At 40.7% G+C, this 13,747-nt stretch overlaps 1 protein-coding gene across 1 annotated transcript in view; it reads right to left on the reverse strand.

The window, feature by feature from the left end:
• WNT3A (Wnt family member 3A) overlaps nt 1-13,747 on the reverse strand; it is an 84,171-nt gene that overhangs the window by 46,443 nt on the left and 23,981 nt on the right. Inside the window, exon 2 of the mRNA XM_064279806.1 lies at nt 10,993-11,234. Coding sequence (XP_064135876.1) covers nt 10,993-11,234 — 242 coding nt within the window. The remainder of the gene's footprint in view (nt 1-10,992; nt 11,235-13,747) is intronic.

A 13,747-nucleotide genomic window follows, 5' to 3' on the forward strand; every position in this document is an offset into this window, starting at 1 on the left:
GCTCCACTGATAAGTGCCTGGAGGCACCCCACTCCACCAGGAAGCCTCCTGTGCACAGGCACTCGCCTCTCTCTTGCTCTGTGGGTCAGCTCCAGTGCAATCTCATGCTGGTCTCCTGGTTCTGCTGCTGCTGGTTCTCTGCTGCAGCCGGTTCTCTGCTACTGTCCATCCTCTGCCATTTCCACATTCTAGGTATCTGTTAGAGCAGCACCCCACTCCTGGTACCAAATTCTGTCTTAGTCATCTAGTGTTGCTATAACAGAAATACCACAAACTTATGGCTTTAACAAAGAGAAATTTATTCTCTCACACTCTAGTAGGCTACGAGTCCAAATTCAGGGTATCAGCTCCAGGGGAAGGCTTTCTCTTTCTGTCGGCTCTGGAGGAATGTTCTTGTCATCAATCTTCCTCTGGACAAGTAGCTTCTCCTCACAGGAACCCTAGGTCCAAAGAATGCTCAGTCTCTCTGCTTGCTTCTCTCTTTTATATTTCAAAAGAGATTGGCTTAAGACACTATCTAATCGTATCAATATAACTGCCACTAATCCATCTCATTCATCATAGTGACAGAATCTACAACACAGGAAAATCACATCAGATGACAAAATGGCAGACAACAGTACAGTACTAAGAATTATGAACTAGCCAAGTTGACAGATATTTTTGGGGGGAAATAATTCAATCCATGACAGTCCAGTTGGGAGGATTTTTGTTTTATGTTGAGGTGTAATTCACATTGGAACTGATTTTTTTTTATTAGGCATAATTATTCAAATAGCAGTACACACCCACACAAATTTCTGTTTTTGCCAAGCAAGTCCCCTAATTTTCTTTTTTTCTGACCTTAAAGCACTGTAATACTTTACCATTTTTTAAAAGAATTTTGTATGACTCAGGCATTTCACATGTGTTATTATCCAAATCCTTGGATAGTTCTAATGTTAGAGAATGAGAAATCACAGTACTCTGGACATTGCTTTAGTCAGAAATTTATACACTAACTGTTCAATTGACAAAACCCCAGTTAAAATTTAATGCTTTTTTATACATATATATAATTGTTGTTGTGCTTTAAGTGAAAGTTTACAATTCAAGTCAGTCTCTCACATAAAAACCCAAATACACCTTGCTGCACACTCCCAATTACTCTCCCCCTAATGAGACAGCCTGCTCCCTCCCTCCACTCTCTCTTTTCGTGTCCATTTCACCAGCTTCTAACCCCCTCCACCCTCTCATCTCCCCTCCGGGCAGGAGATGCCAACGTAGTCTCAAGTGTCCACCTGATCCAAGAAGCTCACTCCTCACCAGCATCCCTCTCCAACCCATTGTCCAGTCCAATCCATGTCTGAAGAGTTGGCTTCGGGAATGGTGCCTGTCCTGGGCCAAAAGAAGGTCTGGGGGCTATGACACTGGGGTCCTTCTAGTCTCAGTCAGACCATTATGTCTGGTTTTATGAGAATTTGGGGTCTGCTTTTTTTTTATCCCACTGCTCTCCTGCTCTTTCAGGGGGTTTCTGTTGTGTTCCCTGTCAGGGTAGTCATCGGTTGTAGCCGGGCACCATCTAGTTCTTCTGGTCTCAGGATGATGTAGTCTCTGGTTCATGTGGCCCTTTCTGTCTCTTGGGCTCATAATCGCCTTGTGTCCTTGGTGTTCTTCTTTCTTCTTTGATCCAGGTGAGTTGAGACCAATTGATGCATCTTAGATGGCCACTTGCTAGCGTTTAAGACCCCAGACGCCACTCTTCAAAATGGGATGCAGAATGTTTTCTTAATAGATTTTATTATGCCAATTGACTTATATATCCCCTGAAACCATGGTCCCCAGACCCCTGCCCCTGCTATGCTGGCCTTGGAAGCATTCAGTGTATTCAGGAAACTTCTTTGCTTTGGTTTAGTCCAGTTGTGCTGACCTCCCCTGTATTGTGTGCTGTCTTTCCCTTCACCTAAAGTAGTTCTTATCTACTATCTAATTAGTGAATGCCCCTGTCCCACCTTCCCTCCCTCCCCGCCTCGTAACTACAAAAGAATATTTTCTTCTCAGTTTAAACTATTTCTCAAGTTCTTATAATAGTGGTCTTATACGATATTTGTCCTTTTGCAACTGACTAATTTCACTGAGCATAATGCCTTCCAGATTCCTCCATGTTATGAAATGTTTCACAGATTCCTCACTGTTCTTTATTGATGCATAGTATTCCATTGTGTGAATGTACCATAATTTATTCATCCATTCATCCTTTGATGGGCACCTTGGTTGCTTCCATCTTTTTGCTATTCTAAACAGTGCTGCAATAAACATGGGTGTACATATATCTGTTCATGTAAAGGCTCTTATTTCTCTAGGATATATTCCAAGGAGTGGGATTGCTGGATTGTATGGTAGTTCTATCTCTAGCTTTTGAAAAAAAAAGCTTTTGAAGGAAGCGCCAAATCCATTTCCAAAGTGGTTGTGCCATTTGACATTCCCACCAGCAGTGTAGCAGTGTTCCAATCTCTCCACAGCCTCTCCAACATTTATTATTTTGTGTTTTTTGGATAAATGCCAGCCTTGTTGGAGTGAGATGAAATCTCATTGAAGTTTTGATCTGCATTTCTCTAATGGCTAATGATCGTGAACATTTCTTCATATATCTTTTAGCTACCTGAATGTCTTCTTTAGTGAAGTGTCTATTCATGTCTTTTGCCCATTTTTTAATTGGGTTATTTGTCTTTTTGTAGTTGAGTTTTTGCAGTATCATGTAGATTTTAGAAATCAGGCACTGATCAGAAATGTCACAGCTAAAAACTCTTTCCCAGTCTGTAGGTAGTCTTTTTACTCTTTTGGTGAAGTCTTTGGATGAGCATAGGTGTTTGGTTTTTAAGAGCTCCCAGTTATCTAGTTTTTCTTCTGCATTCTTAGTAATGTTTTGTGTACTGTTTATGCCATGTATTAGGGCTCCTAATGTTGTCCCTATTTTTTCTTCCATGATCTTTATTGTTTTAGATTTGATATTTAGGTCTTTGAGCTATTTTGAGTTAATTTTTGTGCGTGGAGTGAGGTATGGGTCTTGATTCATTTTTCTGCAGATGGATATCCAGTTATGCCAGCACCATTTGTTAAAAAGGGTGTCTTTTCCCCATTTAACTGTTTTGGGGCCTTTGTCAAATATCAACTGCTCATATGTGGATGGATTTATGTCTGGATTCTCAATTCTGTTCCATTGGTCTATGTATCTGTTGTTGTACCAGTACCAGGCTGTTTTGATTACTGTGGTGGTATAATAGGTTCTAAAATCAGGCAAAGTAAGGCCTCCCACTTTGTTCTTCTTTTTCAGTAATGCCTTATTTATCTGGGGCCTCTTTCCCTTCCATATGAAATTGGTGATTTGTTTCTCCATCTCATTAAAGAATGTCGTTGGGATAGATCCCTTTTGGTAGAATAGACATTTTTATAATGTTAAGTCTTCCTATCCATGAGCAAGGTATGTTCTTCCACTGATGTAAGTCTCTTTTGGTTTCTTGGAGAAGTGTACTGTAGTTTTCTTTGTATAAGTCTTTTACATCTCTGGTAAGATTTATTCCTAAATATTTTATCTTCTTGGTGGCTGCTGTAAATGGCATTGATTTGGTGATTTCCTCTTCCATGTTCTTTTTGTTGGTATAGAGGAATCCAACTGATTTTTGTATGTTTATCTTGTATTCCGATACTCTGCTGAACTCTTCTATTAGTTTCAGTAGTTTTCTGGAGGATTCCTTAGGATTTTCTGTGTATAAGATCATGTCATCTGCAAATAGGGATACTTTGACTTCTTCCTTGCCAATCTGGTTGCGCTTTATTTCTTTATCTAGCCTAATTGCTCTGGCTAGGACTTCCAGCACAATATTGAATAAGAGCGGTGATAAAGGGCATCCTTGTCTGGTTCTGGATCTCAGTGGGAATGTTTTCAGGCTCTCTATATTTAGGGTGGTGTTGACTGTTGGCTTTGTATAAATACCTTTTATTATGTTGAGGAATTTTCCTTCTATTCCTATTTTGCTGAGAGTTTTTATCATAAATGATTGTTGAACTTTGTGAAATGCCTTTTCTGCATCAATTGATAAAATCATGTGATTCTTGTCTTTTGTTTTATTTATGTGGTGGATTACATTAATTTTTTTTTCTAATGTTGAACCATCCCTGCATACCTGGTATGAATCCCACTTGGTCATGGTGAATTATTTTTTTGATATGTTGTAAATTCTATTGGTTAGAATTGTGTTGAGGATTTTTGCATCTACATTCATGAGGGATATAGGCCTATAATTTTCTTTTCTCGTGGTGTCTTTACCTGGTTTTGGTATCAGGGATATGGTGGCTTTATAGAATGAGTTTGGGAGTATTCCGCCCTTTTCTATGCTCTGAAATACCTTTAGTAGTAGTGGTGTTAACTCTTCTCTGAAAGTTTGGTAGAACTCTGCAGTGAAGCCCTCCAGACCAGGCCTTTTTTTTGTTGGGAGTGTTTTGATTACCTTTTCAATCTCTTCTTTTGTTATGGGTCTATTTAGTTGTTCTACCTCTGTTTGTGTTAGTTTAGGTAGGTAGTGTGTTTCTAGGAATTCATCCATTTCTTCTAGGTTTTCAGATTTGTTCGAGTACAGTTTTTCATAGTAATCTGATATGATCCTTTGAATATCAGTTGGGTCTGTTGTAATACCGCCCCTCTCATTTCTTATTCAGGTTATTTGCTCCCTCTCCTGTTTTTCTTTTGTCAGTTTCGCCAGTAGTTTGTCAATTTTTTCAAAAAGCCAGCTTTTGGTCTTGTTAATTCTTCCAATTTTTTTCCTGTTTTCTATTTCATTTAGTTCAGCTCTAATTTTTATTATTTGTTTTCTTCTGGTGTCTGTGGGTTTCTTTTGTTGCTGTCTATTTGTTCAAGTTGTAGGGATAATTCTTTGATTTTGGCCCTTTCTTCTTTTTGGATGTATGTGTTTATTAATATAAATTGGCCTCTGAGCACCGCTTTTGCTGTGTCCTAAAGGTCCTGATAGGAAGTGTTTTCATTCTCATTGGATTCTCTGAATTTCTTTATTCCACCCTTAATGTCTTCTATAATCCAGTCTTTTCTGAGCAGGGTATTGTTCAGTTTCCAAGTGTTTGATTTCTTTTCCCTGCTTTTCCTGTTATTGATTTCCACCTTTACGGCCTTATGGTCAGAGAAGATGCTTTGTAATATTTCAATGTTTTGGATTCTGCTGAGGCTTGCTTTATGACCTAATATGTGGTCTATTCTAGAGAGTGATCCATGTGCACTAGAAAAGAAAGTATACTTGGTTGCTGACATGCATTCTGGTCTTTTCTTTCTTTCCTGTCTTTTAATGACCTCTTACTTCCTTCATATATGATGTCCATGATGTCATCCCACAACTCGTCTGGTCTTTGGTCACTGGCGTTACATGTGTCAGATCTATTCTTGTAATGGTCTCTAAATTCAGGTGGAGTATACTCAAGGTAGTACTTTGGCTCTTGTGGACTTGTTCTAATTTCCTTCAGTTTCATCTTGAACTTGCTTATGAGCAATTGATGATCTGTTCCGCAGTTTGCCCCAGCCTTTTTCTGACTGATGATATTGAGCTTCTCCATCATCTCTTTCCACAGATGTAGTCAATTTGATTCCTGTGTATTCCATCTGACAAGGTTCATGTGTATAGTCACCATTTGTGTTGGTGAAAAAAAGGTATTTGCAATGAAGAAGTCGCTGGTCTTACAAAATTTTATCATGCGATCTCCAGCATTGTTTCTATCACCAAGGCCATATTTTCCAACTACCAATCCTTCTTCCGTGTTTCCAACTTTTGCATTCCAATCACTAGTAGTTATCAATGCATTCTGATTGCATGTTCAATCAAGTTCAGGCTGCAGATGTTGGTAAAAATCTTTAGTTTCTTCATCTTTAGCCTTAATGGTTGGTACATAAATTTGAATAATAGTCACATTAACTGGTCTTCCTTGTAGGAGTGTGGATATTATCCTATCATTGACAGCGTTGTACTTCAGGATAGATCTTGAAATGTTCTTTTTGACTGTGATTGCAACTCCATTCCTCTTCAAGTTGTCATTACTGGCATAGTAGACCATATGACTGTCTGATTCACAATAGCCAGTCTATTTCAGCTCACTAATGCCTAGGATATTGATGTTTATGTGCTCCATTTAATTTTTGACGACTTCCAGTTTTCCTAGATTCATACTTCATACATTCCAGATTCTGATTATTATGGACATTTCCAGCTGTTTCTTCTCATTTTGAGTCGTGCCACATCAGCAAATGAAGGTCTCGAAACCTTGACTTCACCCACGTCATTAAGGTGGACTCTACTTTGAGGAGGCAGCTCTTCCTCAGATGTATTTTGAGTGCCTTCCAATCTGAAAGTCTCATCTTCTGGCACTATATGACACAATGTTCCACTGCCATTCATAAGGTTTTAACTGGCTAATTCTTTTCAGAGGTAGACCGTGAGTTCATCTTCCTAGTCTGTCTTAGTCTGGAAGCTCAGCTGAAACCTGTCCACCATGGGTGACCCTACTGATATTTGAATACTGGTGGCACAGCTTCAGTATCACAGCAACATGCAACCCCCTACAGTACGGCAAACTGACAGACATGTGGAGGACTTTACATCTTAAGAAAAAGAAGAGTATGCCAAACCCAAAACTAGCAGAAAGAAGGAAGTAATAAAGACCAGAGCGGAGATAAATGAAATAGAGGACAGAAAAACAATAGAGAAAATAAGCAAAACCAACAGTTGGCTCTTTGAAAAAGTCAACAAACTGACAAATTTTAGCTGGGCTGACAAAGAAAAGAAAAGAAAAGAAAGAAAAATTACTAAAATCGGAAATGATAGTGGAGATATTACTACTGATTTCACAGAAATAAAAACGATTATAAGAGAATATTATGACCAATTGTTACCAACAAATCAGATAACCTAAATAAAATGGGCAAATTTCTAGAAATACACAATGTATCAAAATTGACTGAAGAAGAAATAGAAAATCTGAATAGACCTATTAACTAAAGAGAGTAAATTATTAATTACCTAGTGCTGCTATAACAGAAATACCACAAGTGGATGGCTTTAACACACAGTTTAGGAGGCTAGAAGTCCGAATTCAGGGCACTGGCTCTAGGCAAAGGCTTTCTCTCTCTGTCAGCTCTGGGGGAAGGTCCTTGCCTTTTCAGCTTGTTTCCTGGTTTCTTGGAGATCTTCATTTGGCTTGGCATCAGGTTTCCTCTATCTCTTCTATGCTTGCTTTTTAAAATCTCAAGATACACTTTATACTAACCCTGCCTCATCAACATAACAAAGACAACCCATTCTCGAATGGGATTATAACTACCAGCACAGAGGTTATGATTTACAACACATATTTTTTTGGACAATATAATTCAATCCATAACAATTAGTAATTAAAAATCTCCCAACAAATAAAAACCCAGGACCAGATAGATGGCTTCACTGGTGAATTCTACAAAACATTTAAAGAAAAATTAACATCAATTCTTCTCCAACTCTTTCAAGAAAATAGAAGGTGGGTAAATGCTTTCTCATTCATTATATGAGGTCAGCATTAACCTGACACCAAAGCCAGATAAAGATGTGACGAGAAAAGAAGCCCACAGACAATATCCCTTATAAATACAGATTTAAAAATTCTCTACAAAATACTAGCAAACTGAATCCATCAGCACATTAACCCATGCCCAAGGGGGATATAACCCAGGAATGCAAGGGCATTTCAACATGAGAAAATCAATCAATCATTTCAGTAATAGAATGAAGGGACAAAACCATATGATCATTTTAATCAATGTGGAAGAACAATTGATAATATTCAACACCCTTTTATAATATACACTCTCAACAAATTAGGAATAGAAGGGAAATTCCTCAAAGTGATAAAGGGCATTTATGAAAACCCCACAGCTAGCATTATATTCAATGGGGAAAGACTGAAAGATACCCCCTAAGATCAGGAGCAAGACAAAGATGCCCGCTATCACCACTGCTATTTAACATTGTACTGGAAGTTCTAGCCAGAACACTTAGGCAAGAAAAAGAAAAGGCATCCAAATTGGAAAGGAAGAAATAAAATTATTGCCATTCATATATGACATGATCTTATATATAGAAAATCCTAGAGAATCTACAAAAACTCTCAAAGCTAATAAACAAATTTAGAGAAGCTGCAGGATACAAGACCAACACACAAAAATCAGTTACATCTTTATACATTAGCAATGAACAATTTGAAAAGGTAATTAAGAAATCAATTCCACTTACAATAGCACCAGAAGAATAAAATACATAGGGATACATTTAACCAAGAAGGTACAAGACTTATAGACTGAGAACTACAAAATATTGCTTAAAGAAATTAGAGGAGATCTAAATAAATGGAAAGACATCCCGTATTCATAAACAGAAAGGCTTCATATTGTTAAGATGGCAGTATTCTCCAAAGTAATCTATAGATTTCACACAATCTCCAACAAAATTCCCGTGACCTTTTTGGAGAAATGGAAAAGCCAATCCTAAAATTCATATGGAATTGCAAGGGACCCCTAAATATCCACAACAATCTTGAAGGAGAACAGAGTAGGCATACTCATACATCCTGATTTCAAAACATACTACAATGCTACAGTGATCAAAATGGTGTGGTACTGGTTTATGGATAGACATATACACCAATGGAATCAAATTGAGAGTCCAGAAATAAATCCATACATCAATGGCCAATGATTTTTCTACAACGGTTCCAAGGCCATTCAATGAAGAAGGAATAGTCTCTTCAACGAGTGGTCCTGAGACAAATGGATATCCACATGCAAAAGAATGAAGTTAGATGCCTATCTCACACCATTCCCCAAAATTAAGTCAAAATAGATCAAGACCTAAATTTAATAGCTAAAACTATGTAACTCTCAGTAAAATACATAAGGATAAATGTTTATGACCTTGCATTTGACATTGGATTCTTAGATATGACACCAAATGCAGGAGGAAAAAAAAAAAGGGTAAATTGGAAAATTAAAAAACTTTTGTGCTTCCAAGGACACTATCAAGAAAGTGAAAGACAACCCACAGAGTAGGAGAAAATATTTTCAAATTATATATCTAATAAGGGTCTAGTATCAGAATACATAAAGAACTCTTACAACTCAATAACAAGACAAATGACGTAATTAAAAAATAGGCAAAGGACTTGAATAGATGTTTCTCTACAGAATATATGCAAATGATCAGCAAACACAGGAAAAGATGATTAACGTCATTAACCATTAGGAAAATGCAAATCAAAACCACAAGGAGATACCACCTCACCCACTTGGCTGGCTAACATAAAGAAGACAGACAATAACAAGTGTTGATGAGAATGTGGAGAAACTGGAACTCAAATACATTGCTGGTGGGAATGTAAAATGGCATAGCTACTGTGGAAAACTGGCTGGTGCTTATGAAGTTAAACAAAAAATTACTGTATGATCCAGAAATTCCACTTCTAGGTATACATCCAAAAGAACTGAAACAGGTATTCAAACAAATACTTGTACATGAATATTCATAGCAGCATTATTGACAATAGCCAAAATGTGGATGCAACCTAAATGTCCATCAGTGGATAAACAGATAAACAAAATGTGATATAATCATACCGTGGACTATTACTCAGCCATAAAAAGGGAGGAAGTACTGATACATACTACAACATGGACAAACCTTGAAAACATTATGCTAAGTGAAAGAAGTCAAACACAAAAGGTCAAGTACTGTATGATTTCATTTATATGAAGTATCCATATAGACAGAAAGCACATCAGCTATTTTCAAAGGCTGGAGGAAGGGGAGAATGGAGAATTAGGGCTAATGGATACGGGCTTTTCTTTTTGGGTGATGAAAATGTATTGGAACTAGATAGAGGTGGTTGTGGCATAACATTGTGAATGTACTAAATGCCACTGAATTAGTTTCATGTTATGTGAATTTCATTTCAATTTACAAAAAGGTGGTAAAGCTTCCACTTGGCTCTCTCTGTCTCGCTCTCACCCCTTCCCCCCTGCATTGTAATCCAGCCACCATATTGTAAGGAAGATCAGACTGCCTGGAGAGGCCACTCTTGGGTGTTCCAACTGACAGCCCTATGTGGGAGTGGATGAGGACAACTGAGGAAGAGAGGCCAGCCATGCCTGCTGGGCTGCTGTATTCCTGATCCACAGAAACTCTGAGGCATACACAGGATTATTATTGCTGTAACCCACTAAGTTTTGTGATAGTGTCTTTTTCAGCAACAGATAGCAAAACCCTGCACTTCCTATCTTCCTTTCCTTCCCCAAACAAGCCCAGGGCTCCAGGACCCTGGATAGCTCCTGCCCTTAAGCCTTTGTGATACCATTTCTTCCCATGATGCCCTCCAAACCACTCCCTTCTTGTATTTTCTATGCATTTTCTCTCCAAGAGTGGCATGAGGCTCTGGTTCCTTCAAGAAGCCTTCAATGACTAGCGTTGGTTCCCCTAGAATGGCCCATTTTCATTTTGGGGAGGAGGAGGAAGGAGGACATGTGTCTGGGGATCTGGATGACCCTATGGATCAACGCCATCCCCAAACTCCAAAAGCCCCATTCGGAGCTGGTGAGCCTGGGGAAAGGACGCTTCGAGATGCTGATTGTACGAATGGTAGTCTGTGGAGCACCTCCCACACGCTACAGGTACCATTTCACCCTCATTCAGAGATGAGAACACCGAGGCAGAGCGAGAAAAAGTGACCTGTCCTGTGTTCCACCACCACTGACGGAAGTAGCTGAACTCAGACCCAGACCCTTGGTTCCAGGACCCCTTGTCCACAGCCCTACACTGCCACCTCCACTCAGAGGAAAGTAAGGGGCACATGTCTACCCTGCCAGCGAGGGACCAAAGAGTCAGCAACCTGCACCCACTCACCCTCCCTGTGTCCCTCTGGGGCTGCCTCAAGTACCTTTGTCCAACACAGGCCCAAAGATGGCCAGGCTGTTGTTGACGGTGGTGCAGTTCCATCGGCGGCCACGGAACTGGTGCTGGCACTCCTGGATGCCGATCTTGACGCCTTCTGCCACACTGGGCATGATCTCCACGTAGTTCCGGCAGAAGCGCAGCTGCTTGGGCACTAGGCCGGGGATGCTGGCACAGAGGATGGGCTGAGTGCCCAGAGAGGAGTACTGGTGCCCGATGGCCAGGGACCTGGTGGAGGAGGACAAGGAGGCCTGGTTAGTGTGGTAGCCAGAAGGGCCAGTCGGGGCTAAAGATGCAGGGGACATGCCCTATCCTGGGGCAGACTCTGTCTGAGGGAGAAGACCAGGCCCCTTTCTTTTGGGGCATTCCTGCATTCAAGGGGTAAGACATAGCTTCCGCCATTAAGGAGAAGCCAGGACCCCTGTCCATTTTCTGTACCGTACACAAACGACCAAGACTTAGTATAAAACAGAACGCCAAGATGTGCAACATAACGTGGCAGAAAATAAAGAGATGCTGAAGGCTTGCGTGACTGCTCTGCACACTGGCAGGGCCCCATCCACAGTGGGGTTGATGCAGCAGCACCCTGAAGCTATTAGGGAACACAGAGGCTAGAACCCAGGAACACAGTGTGGTGGCGGTTGCTGAGGGGCCTCAGAGTGGGGCCAAGAGCTGGCTGGCCAGGTCAGCGAGGGAGGCTGCTTGGAGGAGGTGCACTGTCTGGTCTGGGGTAGAAGGGGAAGAGGGCTGGCTTCCCAGGGTGGGGAGTGGTGACTGGGGCACAGTGAAGCTGAATCATACAGAAAAAGATCACTGCTAAACTCGAGCTGTCCACGTGAGCCAGAAAGCCCACATCTGGTTATGTACCCCAAAGATCTAAGAACATTCGTCCTCAATAAGATGTGTTCAAGAACATTCCCTGAGCTTTACATGGGAAAGTAAAAAAGCTGGAAATTGTCCAAATATCCATTAATAGGAGAGTGGATAAACCAATACTGATATAATCATACCATGGACTATTACTCAGCCATAAAAAGCAATGAAGTACTGACACGTACTACAACCTGGACAAACCCTGAAAACATGCTAAGTGAAAGAAGTCAGACACAATGCTACTCAGTGCAACGCTTGTGTGGTGCAACACTACACAGAAATAGAAATGGGTTGCTGATAACAGGCAATATCATGGATGACTTTCCTGACATTTTGCTGAGTGAAAGAAGGTGGACACAGAAGAGACACGTCAACAGACAGCTCAATGATTCCACTGGCGTCAGACCAACATGGGTACAGCCCATCAATGGGACAGGCATCAGGACAGTGTTCGCCTCCAGAGGACAGGGATTGACTAGAAAATGGCATGAGGGAGCCTTTCTCAGGCTGCACTTTGCCAACGCTTACCACTAGCCACATGTGGCTATTAAATTAAAATGACCAAAAAAGTCAAAAGGGAATAATCTTTTATCACTGGATTTTTTAATGTCTAAGGTAAACAATAATAGTTATAAGTATACATTGTAAATCTGAACTGTTCAGAAAGAAAGAAGATGAAAGGTCCAGATGTGATTACCCCTTCCTCCCTGGGGCCTAAAGGAGCCTCTTGTGTGATCTTCTGCAGGCACTCAGGAACGCTGTGTGCATAGCCCACACTAGACAAATGGCTCTGCAAACATTCACCACCCATGGGAGGGACACCCACCCGCTGCTGGCAGCTGCCTTTCTACCTCATCTCTCTTTATAATAGCTGCATCATGGTCTAGCATATGGATAGACCAAAATTTCCTTGACACATTTAATACAGGAGGACTTTTGGGTTGCGGAAACCCTGGTGAGTCGGAATCGACTCGACGGCAGTGGGTTGGGTTTTTGGGGGGTTGCTTCCAGATTTAAAACCTTTTGAAAAATTACCAACACTGCTTCAGTGAGGGTCTCTGTGTCCATAATTGGTAAGTGACTGCAAGGTTGAGTTCCTAACAGGAGAGTTGCTAGGTCAAAAGTTATGGCCACTTACATTTAAATAAAAATTAGATGTTGCCAAATTCTCCTCTCAAGGATGGTGTACGAAAGTGTTGTTTACCGACCCCTTGACAACAATCCCCATTATCCAACAAAGAAATGCTGCCAATCTAACCATGCCATATGGTTACGAGGGCCCGTGGATGTGTCTGCTCACACATCCTGATGGGTGACGCATGGTCAGCATCACCTGTCAATGTGTTTACCCTATGTGACAGGTGATGACTAAGACATGTGGCTACAACCACCTGTCAGTATGTCTACACAATCCGACAAGTGACGTGTTATTATGATTGCCTGTTGATTCACTTACCAATCTGACAGGTGACCTATTGTTATGACTGCCTGTTGATGCATCTACCCAGTCTGATGGATGATGCATGGTTACCACCACCTGTCCATGTATCTACCCATATAGTCTACCCAATATGGCAGTGATGTGTGATTATGACCACCTGTCAATGTGTCTACCCAACCTGACAGGTGACCCATGGACATGTTCACCTGTCAATGTGTCTACCCATGGTCATCGCCACCTGTCAATGTGTCTACCCAATATGGCAGTGATGTGTGGTTATAACCACCTGTCAATGTGTCTACCCAACCTGACAGGTGACCCACGGCTACATCCACCTGCCAATGTGTCTGCTTAATCTGATGGTTACAATTAATCTGCATGATTACAATTGCCTGTCAATGTGTATACTCAGTCCAATAGGTGACGA

The sequence above is a fragment of the Loxodonta africana genome, chromosome 2 (assembly GCF_030014295.1).
Source record: "Loxodonta africana isolate mLoxAfr1 chromosome 2, mLoxAfr1.hap2, whole genome shotgun sequence".
Lineage (NCBI taxonomy): Eukaryota > Metazoa > Chordata > Mammalia > Proboscidea > Elephantidae > Loxodonta > Loxodonta africana.